At 45.0% G+C, this 22,364-nt stretch overlaps 2 protein-coding genes across 5 annotated transcripts in view; one reads left to right on the forward strand and one right to left on the reverse strand.

The window, feature by feature from the left end:
- Positions 1-22,364, forward strand: part of RAB3C (RAB3C, member RAS oncogene family) — a 448,802-nt gene that overhangs the window by 312,851 nt on the left and 113,587 nt on the right. The window lies entirely within an intron of this gene.
- The window catches only part of PDE4D (phosphodiesterase 4D), a 422,688-nt gene that overhangs the window by 109,684 nt on the left and 290,640 nt on the right, over positions 1-22,364 (reverse strand). For 3 of the 4 annotated variants that reach the window (XM_064140535.1, XM_064140537.1, XM_064140536.1), the window contains exon 3: positions 3,514-3,550. In XM_064140535.1, coding sequence (XP_063996605.1) covers positions 3,514-3,550 — 37 coding nt within the window. Of the gene's footprint in view, positions 1-3,513; positions 3,551-3,869; positions 3,919-22,364 lie in introns of those variants that run through there. The other variant, XM_064140538.1, reaches the window with a different exon arrangement.

Here is a 22,364-nt window from a genome sequence, read left to right on the forward strand (position 1 = left end):
ACTTTGACCATTACTTAACAATAACATGCCTATAGTACAAGGGCAATAGTTTATTTCGTTTTTTTCCTCATAACTCATTTTTATTTAAGGCAGACTTCCTTGAAGAGGAGGAAAAATTTCCACAGAATACTACTTAATTCCTTAAAATGACCATAAAAGCATTCATATTTGGAAGATAATAGCCCATTCAAGCCTAATAGTTCATGCATAAGAAATGATTACAGAATATTCCATTTGCAGTTCGGCCCCCTACAAACTTCAAAGGACAAAGGGAAAGAGATTGCCTAGACTGCCAGGAAATATAAAAGCACCTCCTTTAAAGGATGCAGTTTATTTGAGGACTTAGTGCAGAAGACCAGAGTAAAAGGAAGGTATCATCTAAGCAGGAGGGAAATGTCTAAAGGGTCTTAAAAGCTTTGCACATAAGGAAAAATGACATAAATTAACTATTTCCTCTCCGGACTTCCTGTCATGCAAGACAGCAGCTAGTGGAGGCAGTAGAGGAGAATATGGCACACACACTGAAGGGAGGTGGATAAATGCAATACATTCTGTTCTATGCAGGGATAATAAGATGCAACTCTGACTACAGAGATGCAGTTCAGCTGATGTTAGAGAGGAATCATAAATTACTTAGAACCACACTAATAACAGGAGGAAGCAGCAACACTGATCTTTGGTGTCTCTTTACAGCAGTTGCCCACTGTAGTGTGTCAGATCTGACTGGATGGTTCTCTAGTGAATCCGTTTCAGGAGTAACAAAAATGGAAATGATAATTTGGGTTCCAGAAGTGTGAGTTGAGGAGGATATAATCCTTTTTTCATAGTGCCTTAAATTCACACATGAGGTAGGAAGTGGGTAGGAGGTTGGAGAGAAAAGAAGGATTTTGTGAAAGCTTGAAACACAAAATATTCAGGAGATAATGATGACTGGCAGCATTCAAGCTATTGTAGGTAATTCCCAAGTGAGTTTGGGTAATAAACATAAAAATAGATTTGTTGCTTGATTAGGCAGTATTAATTTTATTATGTTTTCTTTTCCAAAGACTATGAATCAAACTCACATATTTAATATTCAGCATGGAATAAAAATAATTATATATGCCATGATGAACTTGCTTGCCTAGGCTACAGTGACACAAGTGTTGTATTTAGATATTGGATAAACACGAATGGAAATCAGTCATGAACTAAGCAGAAGGGGAAAGATCTTGGAGCTAAAAAATAATACATAAAATACAAAGAAAAGCTACTGAAGCATGAAAATATTTCAAAAGGAAAGGGTGAGTTGAAAGTGGAAGGAGAAGGAAGGCATAAATGAAAAGATTTGGGCCTATTAAGGTAAAACATTTTAGTGACTGCAGTCCTTTTATATTTCTCTTCAGTTAACATGCCTGGGTTCAGGTTATGTGCACCAGGATGCTAAGAGAGCTTGTATGTGCTAGTGATATCAGAGAAACATATAGATGTGACTCCCAGAGCTGTCTCAGCCCATGAAGAACCATAGCTTCCTACTCAGTAAGTCCTGCCGGACCCAAACTGGGTGTATATTCAGGTGCACTGAGAACTGGAAGCATATACAAGGTGGCTCAGTGACTCCTTGGTGAATGACTTCAGGTGCAGTCACTCCTGGACTGCAAGGAACTGGACTGTACCTGTTGCACAGGGCTAAGTTTCAGGAAGTTTTAGTAGGCTATGCACAATGCCACATGAAAATAAGAACCTAGCCAAGGTATGTGTTGGATCTGTAGACCCTAAACTCATGCTCAGGTCCCTGAAGAGCTATGAGGAAGTGTCTTTACTGTCTCCACCTCTATGCACATCAACCAGATTTTTCCAGTGCTTGATCTATTATGAATTTCTCCTGTTTCAGAAAGCAGAGACTTGGCTGGTTTGTACGCCCTTCTATTTGTTCTTCTGACAGGTGTGATAACTGTCTTTTAGGTCCAGAGGTGAAGTGTCTAGTATCTGCCCAGCATCCCAGCTGCTGTAGCTTACACAAATACATATTGAAAGTTTCTGCAAGTACAAGGTATCCACACGTACACAACAGTGAATATGAAAGTGACAACAAAAACTCTGGACACTGGCTACAGTGAAACTAAGCTGCTTCATTTATTTTATATAGATAGAAATATTTTCCAGTCTATTATATTATAATATAAAGACATAAAATGATATTTCAGTTTTAAAATTATGATTCACTTTATGTGACAGTTTAACTGTCCACAGAGGTTCCACTTAGGCTTAACACTTACCAGTTAGATGCGTGAACAAAATGCAGTGAGTCACTTGCAAACCTTTACAGTTTCAATCCCTAAGTAAATGCTATTATTTTCAAAATTAGGTTGTATAGAAGCAGTTGCAAGGGAATGAAGGAAAACTATTTTTTAAAAAAACCCTACAAAATGTGTCCTTAAATTTCAAATCACTCAAATGCATTTAGTTTGAAAGCAAAATTCTGTGAATAATTCGATTAAATATACATCAGTTGCTGTATATTACAATATAGGGAAGTGCCACTGATAATGTCCTTGTGGTAATAATTTTAGCATACTAAATTCCATTCTAGTAAAAAAAGTAAATTATCTTGTTCTGATTCTGTATGGGCGAGAAAGAATGCCACCCTGCCTCCAGTTAATGAATGCAGCCACACTACCATGGTGATGTGCTGAATAAGGAGTTAGCCAGTGTCTTATAAACACTGTATCTGTTTACAAGCTCATTAAAAGAAGGTATGACATTAATATTTATTATTTTAACACCTTATCATCAGAAGAAAGCAACCTGCATATTCAGACTGTAGTTGGACATCTTATTCTTGAAACTGCTGTGTGACAGAATATGTCTCTCCATTCACCTTAAATCACATATAACTTCCAGATTCCCCCCCTGCCTCCTCCCAGAGTCACACTGAATTAACTTTAATTTCTATCTATTACAGGATAAAGCCTGTAATAGAGTTCAGGAACCATCATGAGTTCAAGGAATAGCAATGCATTGTAAGACTAAAAACTCGACGAGTTTTGATCTAAATTATACTGAATTTTGAGCTGATGCTTTATAAAGCAGAATCTTAATGGAAAAACAAACAAACAAGTAGAGCTTGTTTTGTAAAACTGAATAAGTATTCTGGGTAAAACTTATCTCGCATCTAAAAATCACCTTATAATGAAAGCACAAAACATGGACAAAAGGATAAATGGTAATTATAAAAAGCAGGAGAATAACAGAGGATAGAAGTGTGTCTTCATCATCACTGTCTGCTGTAGCATTTGAAAAGAGATCAGTCGAAGGTGTTTATCATGTTATTGCATTTCTACTTCCACAATAACCAAAAAAGCATTAAGAAGGAGCAGTAAAGATAAAAACAGTTGGACTTTTACAACTTTCTGTTTTTCCTGTTTCCAGAATACCTTACATAACATATATTAACAATAGAAAACAACTGCTTTGGCCACTTGAACTTTAAATTGCAAGATCAGGTGAGAAATATGACAAAATTGTGCCTACCTGTGCAAATGGTGTCACAATCAAGTCGTCTCCATGTCTGAAAAAAAGAAAATGAGCAAAGTTTTAAGTCAAGTAGTAGTGAAAACTTATCTCACTGCTTTAAGAGAAAGAATATCAGGTTTTCCAATGCACTGTGGGTAACCCCAGTTCAGTTTTTCTGCAGTTACTCACTGCTGCTGTTTTACACATTCTCTGGAAAGTAAATATGAACTTAGTTATAGCCCAACCGGTGTGCCCTTGGGATGGCTGATGAAACAGACCATTTCTGCACTACAGGTAGGACAAGTGACTGCCCACCCAGGTCAGATCTGGAGAGATTTCATCTAAAGGATGGAGCTGAAAGTACTGAAAGTGACCTCATTAAGGGTTACCATCAGGTCTGTGAGCAATGAATGGGTGAGTAACTGCAGATGGCTGGGCAGCGCATCTGCAGATGAATAAAAATCTACTAAAGCTCTCCAACAGACTCACACTTCTGTAGCTATAGCGGGTGTGACCGTGTGTGTGCCGTTGCCATGACAACCTCACTCACACCACAGGACGATGTATTGGCAAGATGCCAGGACTGTGTACTGTAGGGGGAAAGGGAGAAAGGGAAAGAGGGATTTCCTTTGATTCACCACTGAAAGCTGCCCCCAGAAATGGATTTTAAGAAATACAGTATTTTAAGTACCAGTAGGCTGAAAGGCTGTTCATCTTAAGACTGCCATCTGTAACAGTGAGGATATGGAGCCAGACCTTACCAGAGGAGCACAGTGAAAGAAAAGCTTGGAGTTTTCAGTTATCATATCTGGTATATGGCAGCCATCATGATGAAAAGAAATTCTCCAAAGACAGAAATCCAAATTATCTCATTTTCAATTTGCCTGTGTTTTGCTGGAGTGAATTTATTGTGGTGAGTTACGAGTTGCAGCTTTCAGCAGAAGTTAACATTGATTGGTTTTATTTTAATATCTAAGCATAAAATATGAGTATTTAATAATATCTTTCAAGTCCATGAAAATCGAATCAGAAGAAGGCTTTCTGATAAATGGAGAAATATTTGGTTTGGGTTTCTACAACACTGTGCTCATGATTTACATACTGTCCGTAAGACAGCAATATTTATGGAGGTACTGCAAGAGCCTGCTTGAAAAAAGCAGTGTGTAAAACCAGAGAGCCTGTAGTAAGGATGACACAAAACTCCCCAATATTCAACATTGTGTTCATGCTTAATATATTTGTAGCTGCTTTTTTTTACAATCTCTTTTATTCCTGTAGTTGAAATAGAGTAATGGATTTTTTTTCCCCAGACCCTGTGAAAGAAGTCTGCATTTTTAATAAGGTCTTTGCAGAAGTGTTTGTAATAAGGCCTTGATTCATGTGAATACACAGTCCCCGTCTGGCTGGAAAGCATTTAAGCCTGATCCTTATACCACCAGAGGAAATATGGCATCGTTGGAAGGACTCAGAGGCTTTAATATCTGAATGAAGCCAACTGCAATCAGTTATTATAGGTAACATGAATCAGCCCAGGGCATTAATAGGGAAGTGAATAACTATCTGAGTTTAGTATCTATTCACATTTCATTGTGTCACGAAAACATCAGGAATTGCCCTATCATGAAAACATCAGGAATTGCCCTAGCCTGTAATTTCTGAACAAGATTGATTAATGAGTTAATGTAGCTAGACAAAGGTTTCAGTGGAAGATAAGCCATATTGGTCTCTTGTTTTTCTCACCTGTCCTTCACATCATGTGAATATGTACATTACCTCACGTCCAGAAAAAAAATAGGTTCTTTTTCTTCAGGTTCTGTGAAATGTCATTACCTGCTATGTAACAGTTGGCTTACCTGTTCCTTCATAAAATCTGTTAATTTCTTTCCTTTAATAAAGAATATTTTTAATTAGTTGTGTATAGGTACTCAATTTTATCTTCTGTTTTGATGCCTAAAAGAGGCACAGCTGTGTAGAGTAAGGAATCATGTATAAGTCATCTGAATGATTTCTGCACAGATGGAAGAGCCTAGAGCCTCAGGTAAATTATTTGCCCATTTTCCTCAAATTTACCCACTTCTTTAGGGAAAAAAAAAATGTTGATCAAATTCTTATGAATGAGTGCATTTTCTGAGCGATCAAGTTATTCACAGAAACTATGCCTAAAATAAATATGGAAATATTGTTTGTTTGGGTTTTGTTTTTTTTTTTTTTTCTGATCTGTTCTAATTCCCATGTTTACAATGATGAAGGGGCAGACATTTTACAAGTAGCAGCAGCTCTGGACAGAGAACAGAAATAGCAGGGTTTTTTCTATCTGTAAATAAGCTGTATAGAGTAGAGCTATTTCCTTCTAGTGTCACAAGCACCTCTCAGTGGAAAACACTCTGCCGAATATATAACACAAATGCACAAAATAATAATCAGTGCATAAAATTCAGAGTGCAGATTGGCAAAGCTAGGAAAATAGGATGGTCCTTCTTCTCAAAATATCTTGTAGACCTCCTTACTGGAGGTGATATTTTCTTGCTTTTCTTCACTTTCATAGAATCACAGAATATCTCAGATTGGAAAAGGCTTTCAAGATCATTGAGTCCAATCATGAGTTTCACACTGACAAGTCCTTGACTAAAACAAATCCCTCAGCACAACATCTAACCACTATGAATTGCTATGGTTGGAAAGGACCACCAGGATCATCCAGTCCAACCTTCATCCCAGCATCCTTAATCACTAGCACCACATCCACTCTTTTTTTAAACACCTCCAGGGATGGTGATTCCACCACCTCCATGGGCAGCCTGTTCCAGTGTCTGACCACCTACTCAGTAAAGAACTTCCTCTGAACATTCAACCCAAACCTCCCCTGATGCAACTTGAGGCCATTTCCTCTTGTCCTATCATTAGTAATTTGGGAGAAGAGATCAGCTCCAGCCTCACTACAACCTCCTTTTTGGTAGTTGTAGAGGGCAATAAGGTTCCCTCTGAGCTTCCTCTTCTCCAGACTAAACAACCCCAGCTCCCTCAGCCACTCCTCATAGGTCATGTTCTCCAGACCTCTCACCAGCCTCTTTGCCCTTCTCTGCACCTGCTCCCAAAACTGGACACAGTACTCAAGGTGTGGTCTCACAAGTGCTGAGTACAGAGGCATGATCACCTCGCTACTCCTGCTGGTCACACCATTTCTGATACAGGCCATGATGCTGTTAGCTTTCTTGGCCACCTGGGCACACTGCTGGTTCATGTTCAGCTGGCTGTCCACCAACACCCCCCAGGTCCCTTTGAGCCAGGCAGCAAACCAGCCACTCCTTCCCCAGCCTGTAGTGCCTCTGTTTGCCAGCCTTTGAATGCTGAGGCACTTGTAAGAGACAAGTACATGTGTCTGGGTTTTAGCTCTGGAAGTGTTTGCTGCACTTTCTTTGACCTTGCTCATCTGAAACTTCATTCTACTCAAGGTTTTGGTAAATTCATTGAATAATACTGATAAAATACTATCACTTGTTATTTTTTAGAGGAGGTATTAAATATTTAATGCACTGAAATAATCCCAGAATTTAATTTTCACTTTGTAAATCCCCTTTGCATCAAGACCAGCAATTCCATAAATTAACATTATTTTGGTGAATGTGTGATACTCAAAGTACAGACATCTGCAGCTTTCATAGAACAATATATCATGCACCAGACTATATAAATAGAAGAGCAATTGCAAGTGTGTTGAGTAATCTTTAATGCTCATTGAGCCAGGAAATCTGGAAAAGGTGAGAGTTCTCAGGGAGCAGACATGTCTTAAATGACTGTGTTATTTTTTTGTACTGAAGAGCAATAACATAATTCAATGAAAGTCCCATTGATCCACAGTGTACTCTGGTGTAGTAAACACTACAATGTGTAAGTGTCCTGCTGTTTTCTTTTCAGATGATATGAAAGCTGATGGTGCCTGGATTCTGGGTAGGAGCGTGCCACACGTCTACATATGGAAGCAGCAAGAGGGAGTGTGAACCCTGTGCAATATATCACAAGCTTCTAAATATAGACAGAACTGTTAACCTTTAAGGTTAGAAGAAATTCTCCACATCAGTATTAGACTTTGCTAACTAGGATGCCTGGTATACTTTCTCATGTCTTCGTTTTTCAATAGAAAGAGAGATTTGAAAGCATAATGATTTTCACTTATCCCCAAAATTTAACATTATCAAATCCATCGCCGCCAAGAAAAGACTGTTAAAGCACACAACAGTACACGAGATTAATTCCTGTTACATAAAACATGGGCCAAATTTCCATTAGCAGACCAAAAATTATACAGTGCATTGCAAATTATTCACCACATTAAAGTGATGAAGCCTGGCCTTTTGTAAATTTTCCGTGTTTTGTTTTCTAACTGTTGCTGTGAAACGCACATGAACTCATCTCATACAATCCATAATAGTCCCAACCCTGGAGAAGAGATAAAAGTTCTGCATGCTAAAGACTGACAAGGGACTTGGCCTATCTTGTCTCAAACAACTTGAGCTGTGACTGTTTTAAGAGGAAAATCAGGAGAGAGACAGATTGAGTTCTGAAGAGGCAGAGTGGTGAGCTGCTTTTCCCTACTCCCTCATATGGTTGGAAAACATCAGTCAGAGCATGCACCTGCTGACAACTCAAACTTTAGTCTACTGTTTCCCCCATGAACTTTCTCACTTCGTTTGCAGTTGCTACTCCCAAAGTGGTCTCAGACTGACTAAGATAGCTAAGACTGAGTGTGTGCATTTGCCTTTGTTGACCCATCACCTACAGGTCAAGCGAGACAACACTGGATCCAAGGCTGGCAAAACCTCTGTTTCCTACCACTCAGTCCCTATTTTTTTATCTCTCTGCCCCCTCTCTTTTCACTGTATTTTTTTTCTTGATAGACGTTGCCAAGTTTGTTCTAAGTTAATTGACAGTAACTCTTCTGCTAAGCTGCCTTTATCTACAATACTAGCTGATAGTTGTTTAAAAAACCCAAAACAATAAATTGTTTTATATTTTTCCTCAGGGTCATCGTTGTGACTCTACCACTGTTCTGGCCCTGCCATGCAGGGATAGCCTTCATTGTTCACTGAGTGGGATGAGGCATTTAACTTTTGTATTGCTCCTCAGAGTCACTGTTGTGATTCTTAGTGATGTTGCAGCCTTGCCAAGCAAGGTTAGTACATTCAGGAGATTAAAAAAAATCACCTCCCTCATCATGCATCAAGCAAGACGAGACACAATGCTAAGTCAGGAGCTAGATAAACACGTTTATCTGACTCTTGCTAAATAAAGTGCAAAAATTCTGTTTCCTTTCCTCATAATTGGCAGTAGTTTGTCTCTTCGGTCCCCTTACAGGACACTAACTGACTTTGCTCCCAATGAAAAGGAACTTAAGAGATGCATGCATGGACAGACAGAGGAGCAGGCAAAACGGTGATCATATAAACTTTTTTTTTTAATTAAACTGGGATGATATAATGACAATTTAATATAATCATTCAATAAAGGAAGTATTAACAGAGACAGCCTGCAGACCTGCTACGATACAGTTAAAGAGGTTTTTTTTTTCAGTGTGGTCAGAAAAATGTCAAGATATCAAAATGGTTATCACAATTGTTTCAGATAGAAAAGGCCTTTAAGGTCATCAAGTCCAACCACTTTCTAGCTATACAAAGTCTGGTGTTAAATCATGGGCCTCAGCATCACATCTATATGTTTCTTAAACCCCTCCAGGAGTGGTGATTCAACCACCTTCCCAGAAAGCCTGATAACCCTTTTGGAGATAAAGTTTCTTTTAATACAGAGTCTAAACTATGTCCAGTTCTGGGCTCCTCAATTCAAGAGAGATGTTGAGATACTGGAATGTATCACAGTATCACAGTATCATCAGGGTTGGAAGAGACCTCACAGATCATCAAGTCCAACCCTTTACCACAGAGCTCAAGGCTAGACCATGGCACCAAGTGCCACGTCCAATCCTGCCTTGAAGTGCCCCAGGGATGGCGACTCCACCACCTCCCCGGGCAGCCCATTCCAGTGTCCAATGACTCTCTCAGTGAAGAACTTTCTCCTCACCTCGAGCCGAAATCTCCCCTGGCGCAGCCTGAGGCTGTGTCCTCTTGTTCTGGCGCTGGCCACCTGAGAGAAGAGAGCAACCTCCTCCTGGCCACAACCACCCCTCAGGCAGTTGTAGACAGCAATAAAGTCACCCCTGAGCCTCCTCTTCTCCAGGCTAAACAATCCCAGCTCCCTCAGCCTCTCCTCATAGGGCTGTGCTCAAGGCCTCTCACCAGCCTCGTCGCCCTTCTCTGGACACGCTCAAGCATCTCAGCATCCCTTTTAAACTGGGGGACCCAGAACTGAACACAATACTCAAGGTGTGGTCTAACCAGTGCAGAGTACAGGGGCAGAATGACCTCCCTGCTCCTGCTGACCACACCATTCCTGATGCAGGCCAGGATGCTACTGGCTCTCTTGGCCACCTGGGCACACTGCTGGCTCATGTTCAGGCGGGTATCAATCAGTACCCCCAGATCCCTCTCTGTCTGGCTGCTCTCCAGCCACTCCGACCCCAGCCTGTATCTCTGCATGAGGTTGTTGTGGCCAAAGTGCAGCACCCTGCACTTGGAGCTATTGAACACCATCCCATTGGACTCTGCCCATCTGTCCAGGCAGTCAAGGTCTCACTGCAGAGCCCTTCTGCCCTCCAACCCAGCCACATCTGCCCCCAGCTTAGTGTCATCTGCAAACTTGCTGATGACTGACTCAATGCCCTCATCCAGATCATCTATGAAGATGTTAAAGAGGATGGGGCCCAGCACTGATCCCTGAGGGACACCACTAGTGACAGCCGCCAGCTGGATGTGGCACCATTCACCACCACTCTCTGGGCTCAGCCCTCCAGCCAGTTCCTAACCCAGCACAAAGTGTTGCCATCCAAGCCATGGGCTGACAGCTTAGCCAGCAGTTTGCTCTGGGAGACAGTGTCAAAGGCCTTGCTGAAGTCCAGATAGACCACATCCACAGGCCTCCCCACATCCACCAAGCAGGTCACCTGAACATAGAAGGAGATCAGGTTGGAGAGGCAGGATCTGCCCTTCCTAATCCCATGCTGGCTGGACCTGAGCCCTTTGCCATCCCTTAGGTGTGCTCTTATCACCCCCAAGATAACCTGTTCCATCAGTTTCCCTGGCACTGAGGTCAGGCTGACGGGTCTGTAGTTCCCAGGTTCCTCCATCCGACTCTTCTTGTGGATGGGGACCACGTTGGCCATTTTCCAGTCTCCTGGGACCTCTCTGGTGAGCCAGGACTGCTGGAAAATGATGGAGAGCGGCTTGGCCAGCTCAGCTGCCAGCTCTCTCAGCACCCTGGGATGGATCCCATCTGGTCCCATGGACTTGTGGGTGTCCAGATGACTCAGCAGGTCCTGAACTAATTCTTCATGAATTTCCAGGGGAACACACTGCTCCCCGACCCCATCCCCCAGTTCAAGAGGCCACTTGCCCTGAACTCCTTCCAGAGAAGAGCAATGAAGCTGGTGAGAGGCCTGGAACATAAACTGGATACAGTTTTTAATGTCATAAATTATAAGACTACAGAGGAAGAATCTTGGTACTCTAACAGTTTGAAACATGGTCATACTGGTTGTCACACTCCTCCATTTGAAAGAAAACAATGCTTCCCCAGGATAAGCACTGGCTAAGGATGCTGGCCTGGCTTTAAATTAATCTGGCATAGTCTGTGTTAGTTGCTCTAGTTACACACTGTCCTGCAGTAGCCTATCTGAAAGAATGAAGCTGCAAACCGACTTTGAAAAGCCCTATGGGACAGTGACTGTATCAGGAACAGTGTAGCCAGTAGGACAAGGGAGGTTATTCTTCCCTGTACTCAGCACTGGTCAGGCCACACCTTGAGTCCTGTGTCCAGTTCTGGGCCCCTCAATTCAAGAGAGATGTTGAGGTGCTGGAATGTGTCCAGAGAAGGGCAACAAAGCTGGTGAGGGGCCTGGAACACAAATCCTATGAGGAGAGGCTGAGGGAGCTGGGGGTGTTTAGCCTGGAGAAGAGGAGGCTCAGGGCTGACCTCATTGCTGTCTACAACTACCTGAAGGGACATTGTAGACAGGTAGGGGTTGGTCTCTTCTGCCAGGCAACCAGCAATAGAACAAGGGGACACAGTCTCAAGTTGTGCTGGGGAGGTCTAGGCTGGATGTTAGGAGGAAGTTCTTGCCAGAGAGAGTGATTGGCATTGGAATGGGCTGCCCAGGGAGGTGGTGGAGTCACCGTCCCTGGAGGTCTTCAAGAAAAGACTGGATGAGGCACTTAGTGCCATGGTCTAGTTGACTGGCTAGGGCTGGGTGCTAGGTTGGACTGGATGACCTTGGAGGTCTCTTCCAACCTGGTTGATTCTATGATTCTATGACTCTCTGGAATCCCTGAACTGTGCTTCACAGCAAGAACTAAGGCTTTTGCCATGTTACCACAATAATGTGCTGCATTGTTACAGAATTGCATTTGGGCATTAATATGTTTTTTTTTTCTTAATATAGAAACAAAGCAAGCATAAAGAAGGAAAATCCATACTTTATATACACTGTACAAAACAGAGGATGAACAGAAAGTAGTTTTCTGTTTGAACAGAATCTTCTGCAGCCTCCCTTTTCAAGTGTAAATATCTAAATTTGGATTAAACATATCATCCACTCGTTAATGTGGCTGATTCAGACATGCTGTCCAATAGCATGCTATAAATGCAGCTCATACAAATACTCATTTTTTGCTTGTACAGAGGCTGGCACAAATATAACACATGTAAAACCACAAATGGAGAACACAGTAAAGTGATTATTGCCATGATTATTTTTTTCTGCCCCAATAACATTTTACAGGTTTAGCCAAATAAGCACACCAGAAACATATTAATTTGGCATGCTAAAAACATCTGTGTGTTGTGCAGATTCAGATTTCAGTAGCAGTGAAATCTGACTGCATATTGCACTCTGACAGAATAAGGAAAACATCACATAGTGATACTAGTGAGCAGAAGCTGTGCTCTAAGAGCAGCAAGCAGTAAGGATGTCTGGCTGCTCCATACAGCTAGCACTTTATTGTCATCTGCATCTGGAGAATCCAGATGGGATGGTTTGCAATACTATTTTGCAGAGTCAGAAATCACAGTGCTCCACGTTACTCGTGCTTAAGTCATGTAATCTCAGTTCCTAAGAGGTACCACTCAATGTTTTACCCACATCATAGGGTATGACAGAAACTGCCTTACAGTCCTCCCCGGAAACTGAGTTGTCAGTGACTTACATCTCATTGGAAGTCTGAGTGCCATTTGGAGAATGGGGCAGGTGCTAGAGACTACAACACTGCCTGCAGATGGGGCTCTAGGGCTGAGAGAGCAAGCAATGAAAATTGTTAGAGTCATGAGCTACTGAGGAGGAGGTTCTTTTTCCCAGACCATTTACTTATTTCTGGGAATATGGACCTTAAAGGATTTTACAAAGAGATACTTGAAACTACTTGTTCTATTGCATAGCAGATAGAAATTAAGATACTGAATGAAGCAGACTCTTCTCAGCTGTTGTCTGAGTGTTTCTGAACACTACATTTTTCTCCAGCACCATCACTTATGTCCTTCTGATACTTCTTTTTAATACAGCAACAGAGCTTGCCTTAGTTAGTCAAGAGTATTGCTGTATATTGAGAATTCTAGAGAGTTCAGTCTACTTAATTTGATCTTAAACAGATGGAAGAGGATTGTCTCAGAAAAGCCACAGGCCCTGAGAAGTCCATTATCCTAGCCACAAGAAAGGCTAGTTATAATAGTTCTCCTTGGACTAAGAAAGTTAGACTTAGAAAGAGACATCAAAGGGAAAGAAAACACGTCTCCATCATAAATCTCACCAGCAAATACTTGTGATGTGCTTCCAAGCACACCAATTAAATTCAGCTGGTGCACAAATCAAGTCACTTCACTCTGATGTATTAATGAACACAACACAACTGGGCCACCTTATAATGAGACGACTTAAAGACAGCTCAGAACAAATGTGGATTAAGACACATGGTTAATAAATACCAAACTATGCAGACTTGAAGCTTTCCAAGAATTATGGATATTTTGTATTAGAAAGTACTTTAATTTTTCATGCCACCTTTTTAGCATCCCAGCTCCTGAACACACAGTTTGTTACATTTGAAAGAAGCCTTTGAATGCTTGGAGTTTGCTCTGCTGCAGTCTTCAGTATTAGGTCAAGGAAATTGCAATCTTACTTGCAGATGAACTGAATTAGCACCTAAGGTCAGGCGCTCTCTCTCAGGACTGAGAAAGACAGAAGGATCATATCCATTGCAGTCTAAAGGACTGGAAAGGAACAGTTTGGAGTTTTGGAGTGGATGATCTTCAAGGTCTGTTCCAACTAGATATTCTGTGATTGTCTGTGACTCTGTGATAATGTAACAGGCCATTTAGATGCTGGAAGAATGTTTGACAACTGTGAGCAATTGGACTGCATCACGTTTTACAGAATTATCCAGTACTTAAGAGAAACAGAGCATGAACTCGCCAGTGTGCTGCACAGGCATGGTCATTCTTCTAAAACCAGAAGGCAGCCTGACTGGGGTCACTGAGGCAACAGGAAGAGAAAAGAAGCTGTTGCAGTGCAGCAGTTTGCTCTGTATGTTGTGGAAGGGGCTGGATGAAGCCAGAGGATAAAGACTTTGAAACAGAAAAGAGCTGGGCTCAGTCAGAAGAGTCCAGGACAATTCAGCAGTGTCACTGCTGAACTGTTCATGCAACAGAAATCCTCATGTAGCTCTAAGCAAAGCTGTAGAACAAGAATCCTGACTACAGGATAGGTTTGTTTTCTATTCAAGTTAGAAAAAAAAATGAGTGAGTGTGCATACAAGACTGGAAGCAATCAAGTTAGTGTATCTTAATGACTTACTATTAATCAGTTTTGATTGCATTAGCTAACACAGATAAACTCAGCTGCTAATAAAAGTAAAACATATTACTTTGAATTGCTTTTAAGCAGCAGACATTTGGTTGCTTTCTTGTCCTTGTCCCACATGCTTAAATATTAAGAATTGATGTGCTTGTATTACTTTGGAGAATATGAATATGCAATTTCCCTATGTGAATCTCCTACTGATGCAGGCTGAAACATTTTGTCTAGAAAAACAAGGTAACTCCCCAGCCTAAGCAAGCTTGCTTTCAGCCAAACACAGAAAAATCATCCTAGATTTGCAGTTTAGAAAAAAGTGTTTCCTAACCAAACTCAAAGATCCCTTAATATATGTATGTAAGAAGAAACAAGACTTCTAGAAAAAACAATGCAAAGACATCAGAATTGTCTGTTTTCAGGGAAGTAGTTCTACAGCTAACAGCATTAGCACCACTGCAAGCATGCAGGGTGTTGAGTCCCTCTTTACAAAGTTCCCGATCACAGGATATCAGGGATTGGAAGGGACCCAAAGAGATCATTGAGTCCAACCCCCCCTGACAGAGCAGAACCATATCTGTGCTAGAACACAGATCACACAGGAATGCATACAAGCATGTCTTGAAAATTTCCAGAGATGGAGACACCACAACCTTTCTGGGAAGCCTGTTCCAGTGCTCTCTTACCCTTACAGTAAAGAAGTTCTGCCTCATATTGAGGTGGAACTTCTTGTACTGTAGTTTATACCCATTGCCCCTTGTCCTATCACAGGGCACAACTGAGAAGAGGCTGTCTCTTCCTTCTTGACACCCAGGCCTCATATATTTATATATATTTATAAGTTCCTTCACAGTCTTCTCTTCTCCAGACTAAAAAGCCCCAGGACTCTCAGCCTTTCCCCATAAGGGAACTTAATCACTTTTGTAGCCCTCTGTTGGACTCTTCCCTCTTGAGCTGGGGAGCCCAGAGCTGGATGCAATATTCTAGGTGGGGTCTCACTAGACCAGAATAGAGGGGGAGGAGAACCTCCCTCCACCTGCTGAACACAGTACTTCAGTGTTGCATGCACACATGCACACACAAAACACTTACCCTTCCTCCCCTACATTGCAGATTGTGTAGCAAGTGCAGAGATGACTAGTACTGTAATATAGTTGAAATTCTGCTAAGAATTTGGTTTGCTACCATCGTTTTTAATAACATGCCACCTTTGACTGAAAATATTTAGGAATTCAGACTGCATTGTTCACCATAGGGGCAGTAACTTGCCATTTTGCTTCAAACACCCAGCAATTCTTGTATATCCTCATTAAAAATTGTGTTAAAGGGAAGGGATATGATTAACAACTGAGACCTACACTTGGAAAATAATTAGGTTTTAGCATTTGGACATAAACCAAACACTGATTATGTACTGTCTGAGCTAAGAAAAACATCAATGTCAATTCAATTAAAAAAAAAAATCCTGATTTGATAACCATGTAAACACATAGTGAAAAACCTTAGGATCTCCTGAATTAAAAAAAAAGATCAAATGAAACCTTCCCAATGTGAAAATATTCTCTTTATGCCTTCATCAACAAATGAAATTATCACAATATCACCAAGGTTGGAAGAGACCTCACAGATCATCAAGTCCAACCCTTTACCACAGAGCTCAAGGCTAGACCATGGCACCAAGTGCCACGTCCAATCCTGCCTTGAACAGCCCCAGGGACGGCAACTCCACCACCTCCCCGGGCAGCCCATTCCAGTGTCCAATGACTCTCTCAGTGAAGAACTTTCTCCTCACCTCGAGCCTAAATCTCCCCTGGCGCAGCCTGAGGCTGTGTCCTCTTGTTCTGGTGCTGGCCACCTGAGAGAAGAGAGCAACCTCCCTCTGGCCACAACCACCCCTCAGGTAGTTGTAGACAGCAATAAGGTCACCCCTGAGCCTCCTCTTCTCCAGGCTAAACAACCCCAGCTCCCTCAGCCTCTCCTCATAGGGCTGTGCTCAAGGCCTCTCACCAGCCTCGTTGCCCTTCTCTGGACACGCTCAAGCATCTCAATGTCCCTCCTAAACTGGGGGGGCCCAGAACTGAACACAGTACTCAAGGTGAGGTCTAACCAGTGCAGAGTACAGGGGCAGAATGACCTCCCTGAAGTGCAAGCCAATTATTTAAATTTAATCAAACTGGATATTGCTGAGTTCTTAATTTTGGATTCCATCTGTAAAATGTCTCAGGTAGCTATAAAGGGCACAGATGTCTTTTTTTTCCAAGAAATTTTTTTTGGAAAAAAAATGGAAGTGACTTACTAATTGCTTAGCATAATTTAAACTGCAACCTGGAGATTTAGTCAATTTAAGAGATGACAAGAACAACAACAAGAACAACAACATCAACAACAAAAACAACCCCAAAACTTAATGCAGCAATATTGGACTTTTTGTTCTAAAGCCATGTAAGTACATTTATTTCCATGGACAAATATCTCATGCAATTCAATACCTTTTTTTTTTTTTTTTCCCATTGAAAATTATTTCTAAGCTAAAATGCAAATAGAAAATGCACCTTTTGAAATACTTTTCAAATGCAGGCTTTACTCTTGATGCTACTGGTTCTTTTCAGCCAGTAATATCTGCGACATAGTAAACATCACAGGTTCTGAGAGAAGAATATGATAAATCATGAAGAATTTTAAACAGCCATATTCTTGGAAAGACAATTATTTCTAATTTGTTAAATAGAGGCGCAGTTATTCTGCTCAGTAACTGCATGTCTTTTCTGCTTCGCTAGAGTTTTGGCTATAATTTTTCAGGGAAAAGGGCTTTTTTTTTTTTTTGTCTCTAACTTCAGATGCATACTCACATATTTTAATAATAAATCTAGGCCTTCTTAGCTCAGGAACAGAAGAACAAGGTGTATCACTACTAATACGGCTTCCTCATTTCATTATTTTATTGGCATATTAAAGGCTTGGTTGAACCTTTATTAATTCTCCAGGTCTGCTATGTTTGTTTGCAATTATTTTAAACTACGTTCCCTTTATGAATGTGATCCAGATTGAATACAATGCAATTTATTGAAAAGCTGAGCAGACTGCCAGGAACTGGAGAATGTATGCAAGTTCACCTCAGAAATTCTCTTCTCTGGTAGCTGTTCCACATGCCAGTTAAAGGGACATTTCAGCACATTTGCAGCTTTAGGTCTGGACCCAACCTGACCTGTTAGTCACTGGCAGATAAACTCCCTACCGTGTAATTTCTCTTTAAGGTAATGTTTGTAGCTAGAATAGTTTTTGGTTGTGGGTTTGTTTTTTAATATTTTGAAAATTACATTATTTCAACTTCATTTTGGAAGAAACCACCCACATCAATTCAAAATATCACAATTACTTTTCCAGATTTTGAAGAAGGGGAGAGTTCATCCTGACACATCAACCTATATCTCTATATGTCAGTATCCATGTTTATTAGACTGCAGAGTCTTCCCTCTCCTCTCCTCTCCTCTCCTCTCCTCTCCTCTCCTCTCCTCTCCTCTCCTCTCCTCTCCTCTCCTCTCCTCTCCTCTCCTCTCCTCTCCTCTCCTCTCCTCTCCTCTCCTCTCCTCTCCTCTCCTCTCCTCTCCTCTCCTCTCCTCTCCTCTCCTCTCCTCTCCTCTCCTCTCCTCTCCTCTCCTCTCCTCTCCTCTCCTCTCCTCTCCTCTCCTCTCCTCTCCTCTCCTCTCCTCTCCTCTCCTCTCCTCTCCTCTCCTCTCCTCTCCTCTCCTCTCCTCTCCTCTCCTCTCCTCTCCTCGCCTCTCCTCGCCTCTCCTCGCCTCTCCTCGCCTCTCCTCGCCTCTCCTCGCCTCTCCTCGCCTCGCCTCGCCTCTCCTCGCCTCGCCTCGCCTCGCCTCGCCTCGCCTCGCCTCGCCTCGCCTCGCCTCGCCTCGCCTCGCCTCGCCTCGCCTCGCCTCGCCTCGCCTCGCCTCGCCTCGCCTCGCCTCGCCTCGCCTCGCCTCGCCTCGCCTCTCCTCGCCTCGCCTCGCCTCGCCTCGCCTCGCCTCGCCTCGCCTCGCCTCGCCTCGCCTCGCCTCGCCTCGCCTCGCCTCTCCTCGCCTCGCCTCGCCTCGCCTCTCCTCTCCTCTCCTCGCCTCGCCTCTCCTCGCCTCGCCTCTCCTCGCCTCGCCTCGCCTCGCCTCTCCTCGCCTCTCCTCGCCTCGCCTCGCCTCGCCTCTCCTCGCCTCGCCTCGCCTCTCCTCGCCTCGCCTCTCCTCTCCTCGCCTCGCCTCGCCTCGCCTCGCCTCGCCTCTCCTCGCCTCTCCTCGCCTCTCCTCTCCTCTCCTCTCCTCTCCTCTCCTCGCCTCTCCTCTCCTCTCCTCTCCTCTCCTCTCCTCTCCTCTCCTCTCCTCTCCTCTCCTCTCCTCTCCTCTCCTCTCCTCTCCTCTCCTCTCCTCTCCTCTCCTCTCCTCTCCTCTCCTCTCCTCTCCTCTCCTCTCCTCTCCTCTCCTCTCCTCTCCTCTCCTCTCCTCTCCTCTCCTCTCCTCTCCTCTCCTCTCCTCGCCTCTCCTCGCCTCTCCTCGCCTCTCCTCGCCTCTCCTCGCCTCTCCTCGCCTCTCCTCGCCTCGCCTCGCCTCTCCTCGCCTCGCCTCGCCTCGCCTCGCCTCGCCTCGCCTCGCCTCGCCTCGCCTCGCCTCGCCTCGCCTCGCCTCGCCTCGCCTCGCCTCGCCTCGCCTCGCCTCGCCTCGCCTCGCCTCGCCTCGCCTCGCCTCGCCTCGCCTCGCCTCGCCTCGCCTCGCCTCGCCTCGCCTCGCCTCGCCTCGCCTCTCCTCGCCTCGCCTCGCCTCGCCTCTCCTCTCCTCTCCTCGCCTCGCCTCTCCTCGCCTCGCCTCTCCTCGCCTCGCCTCGCCTCGCCTCTCCTCGCCTCTCCTCGCCTCGCCTCGCCTCGCCTCTCCTCGCCTCGCCTCGCCTCTCCTCGCCTCGCCTCTCCTCTCCTCGCCTCGCCTCGCCTCGCCTCGCCTCGCCTCTCCTCGCCTCTCCTCGCCTCTCCTCTCCTCTCCTCTCCTCTCCTCTCCTCTCCTCTCCTCTCCTCTCCTCTCCTCTCCTCTCCTCTCCTCTCCTCTCCTCTCCTCTCCTCTCCTCTCCTCTCCTCTCCTCTCCTCTCCTCTCCTCTCCTCTCCTCTCCTCTCCTCTCCTCTCCTCTCCTCTCCTCTCCTCTCCTCTCCTCTCCTCTCCTCTCCTCGCCTCGCCTCTCCTCTCCTCGCCTCTCCTCTCCTCGCCTCTCCTCGCTTCGCCTCTCCTCTCCTCGCCTCTCCTCGCCTCTCCTCGCCTCGCCTCGCCTCTCCTCGCCTCGCCTCGCCTCGCCTCGCCTCTCCTCGCCTCGCCTCTCCTCGCCTCGCCTCTCCTCGCCTCTCCTCGCCTCGCCTCTCCTCGCCTCTCCTCGCCTCTCCTCGCCTCGCCTCGCCTCGCCTCTCCTCGCCTCGCTTCGCCTCTCCTCTCCTCGCCTCGCCTCGCCTCTCCTCACCTCGCCTCTCCTCGCCTCGCCTCTCCTCGCCTCTCCTCGCCTCGCCTCGCCTCTCCTCGCCTCGCCTCGCCTCGCCTCTCCTCGCCTCGCCTCTCCTCGCCTCGCCTCTCCTCGCCTCTCCTCGCCTCGCCTCTCCTCGCCTCGCCTCGCCTCTCCTCGCCTCGCCTCGCCTCGCCTCGCCTCTCCTCGCCTCGCCTCGCCTCTCCTCTCCTCGCCTCTCCTCGCCTCTCCTCACCTCGCCTCTCCTCTCCTCGCCTCTCCTCGCCTCTCCTCGCCTCTCCTCGCCTCGCCTCGCCTCTCCTCGCCTCGCCTCGCCTCGCCTCGCCTCTCCTCGCCTCGCCTCGCCTCGCCTCGCCTCGCCTCTCCTCGCCTCGCCTCTCCTCGCCTCGCCTCTCCTCGCCTCTCCTCGCCTCGCCTCTCCTCGCCTCGCCTCTCCTCGCCTCGCTTCGCCTCTCCTCGCCTCGCCTCTCCTCGCCTCTCCTCACCTCGCCTCTCCTCTCCTCGCCTCTCCTCGCCTCTCCTCTCCTCTCCTCTCCTCTCCTCTCCTCTCCTCTCCTCTCCTCTCCTCTCCTCTCCTCTCCTCTCCTCTCCTCTCCTCTCCTCTCCTCTCCTCTCCTCTCCTCTCCTCTCCTCTCCTCTCCTCTCCTCTCCTCTCCTCTCCTCTCCTCTCCTCTCCTCTCCTCTCCTCTCCTCTCCTCTCCTCGCCTCTCCTCTCCTCGCCTCGCCTCGCCTCGCCTCGCCTCGCCTCGCCTCGCCTCGCCTCGCCTCGCCTCGCCTCGCCTCTCTCCCTTCCTACAACACAGTCCACATTTGGGTTTTATTATTCAAAAAGTGGCTTTTGAATTTATTTATATTATGGTCAACATGATGGTTTACTAACAGGTTCAAGCAAAGTCTGCAATGCAGGATGTCCTCTAGAAGGCAGGATAATATTATAGTTGTAGGGGAAAATCCTGGAACAAATTGCACCTCTTGTCAATTCTTTCACTATGGAGTGCATCAGAGGGATGCTACTACCCACAGAAGGCATTGGCAGAATAGCAACAGGCTGACCAGTTTGGGGAATGTGTGTACTGATGGCCACTTAGCAGATTATGAAGTCAATTACCCTGCAGTTCTTTGCAGTCGGTGTTCCCTTTCTGGGTTCTGGTGCAACAAAGCTGGAAGAAATGTTTCACAGCAATTAGCAAATTTTGTGTAATTACAGTAATTACAGCTCATAGCTATAGTTCTTCTGATCTGGAAAACAGCACTGAGCCTCTTTAAAGAAGTCCCATACCAGATGCTTTTTTTAACTGGGTAAGGTTCAATTTGCCAGGTCTTGGAAAAGATCAGAATGTTGTATCCAACCTGTGTTCTGTGACTTTGTGGACATGGTGAAAGTGTAGACTGTTGCGGAGGGGGATTCTCAGTACCTACACCTATCTGGCGGAGGGGAGAAATTCATTTGGGCCATATAAATTTTATATAAAAATATAGATTTATTAAATTCAACCGAACTGAACTCTCGCCACCCTCACCCACTGTATTAATGTTCAGTACACGGTTATGAAAAGAATTTAGGACAAAATATGTACAGGGAATTTGTTAATCAACTAGCAAACATTCAAACTATAAACAGAGAGGAGTTTTCCTCACGGCTTAATGCTGCTTGGGATCTTTATGCTATTTGCCCAGCAGAGCAGGCTGAAACTCTTTCTGCTCTATGGCAGAGACAACAGATATTCACAGAGATATTAAAGCTTTTACTCACAATTTTTATTAATTTCTAATCACTCTCCGGGGCTGTGTCACAGCCTGTGCCCTGTCCAAACTTCAGGGGATCTCTACCCATGGACTTGGAGGCTGGAATCTTCCCAGCTTGAGGGGAGAGGATAAATCTTCCCAGTTTGTGGGGAAATAGGTTTTCTCTAACCTTTGTTCTCCTGGCGAGGGACGATCTCTGCCTTTGGTGCTGCTGTCTTCTTCTGGATGCTGTGTCCAGGGCTTCTCAGCTGGCAGGATTTCAGGAACAGGAGAATGGTTGTTCACAGCTTCAAGCCGTGTGTGCAGACAATCAAGAGTCTGCTTCCTGGTTCTCTCAGTGACAGTGGCTGTTACCAGGCAATGATAGGCAGCAGGCATGCAATGTGTGCACGGCTGCTGGGAGTCTGAGCTCTGTAGGTAAAGGCAACGCAGGATCTGGTCCTGGTAACAATAGTGTGCAGATGTGCACAGCTGGCTTGGGAGGTGATAGGCTCCTTATATATATATATATGTGCAGGCTTAAATGAGCTCTGCAAGAAAGGTACACAGGCAGGTGAGCTGCGAATGAGTCAAAGCATGAGGGTCTGAGCCTCTGAGCATCGGAGCTATGCAATGGCATCCGAGCGTGGGGGTCTGAGTGGCTGAGCACTGCAGGGTCTGTGCCTCTGGGTCTGAGCTGAGGTCCGAGTAGGGTCA

Source organism: Pogoniulus pusillus, chromosome Z (assembly GCF_015220805.1).
Source record: "Pogoniulus pusillus isolate bPogPus1 chromosome Z, bPogPus1.pri, whole genome shotgun sequence".
Taxonomy (NCBI): domain Eukaryota; kingdom Metazoa; phylum Chordata; class Aves; order Piciformes; family Lybiidae; genus Pogoniulus; species Pogoniulus pusillus.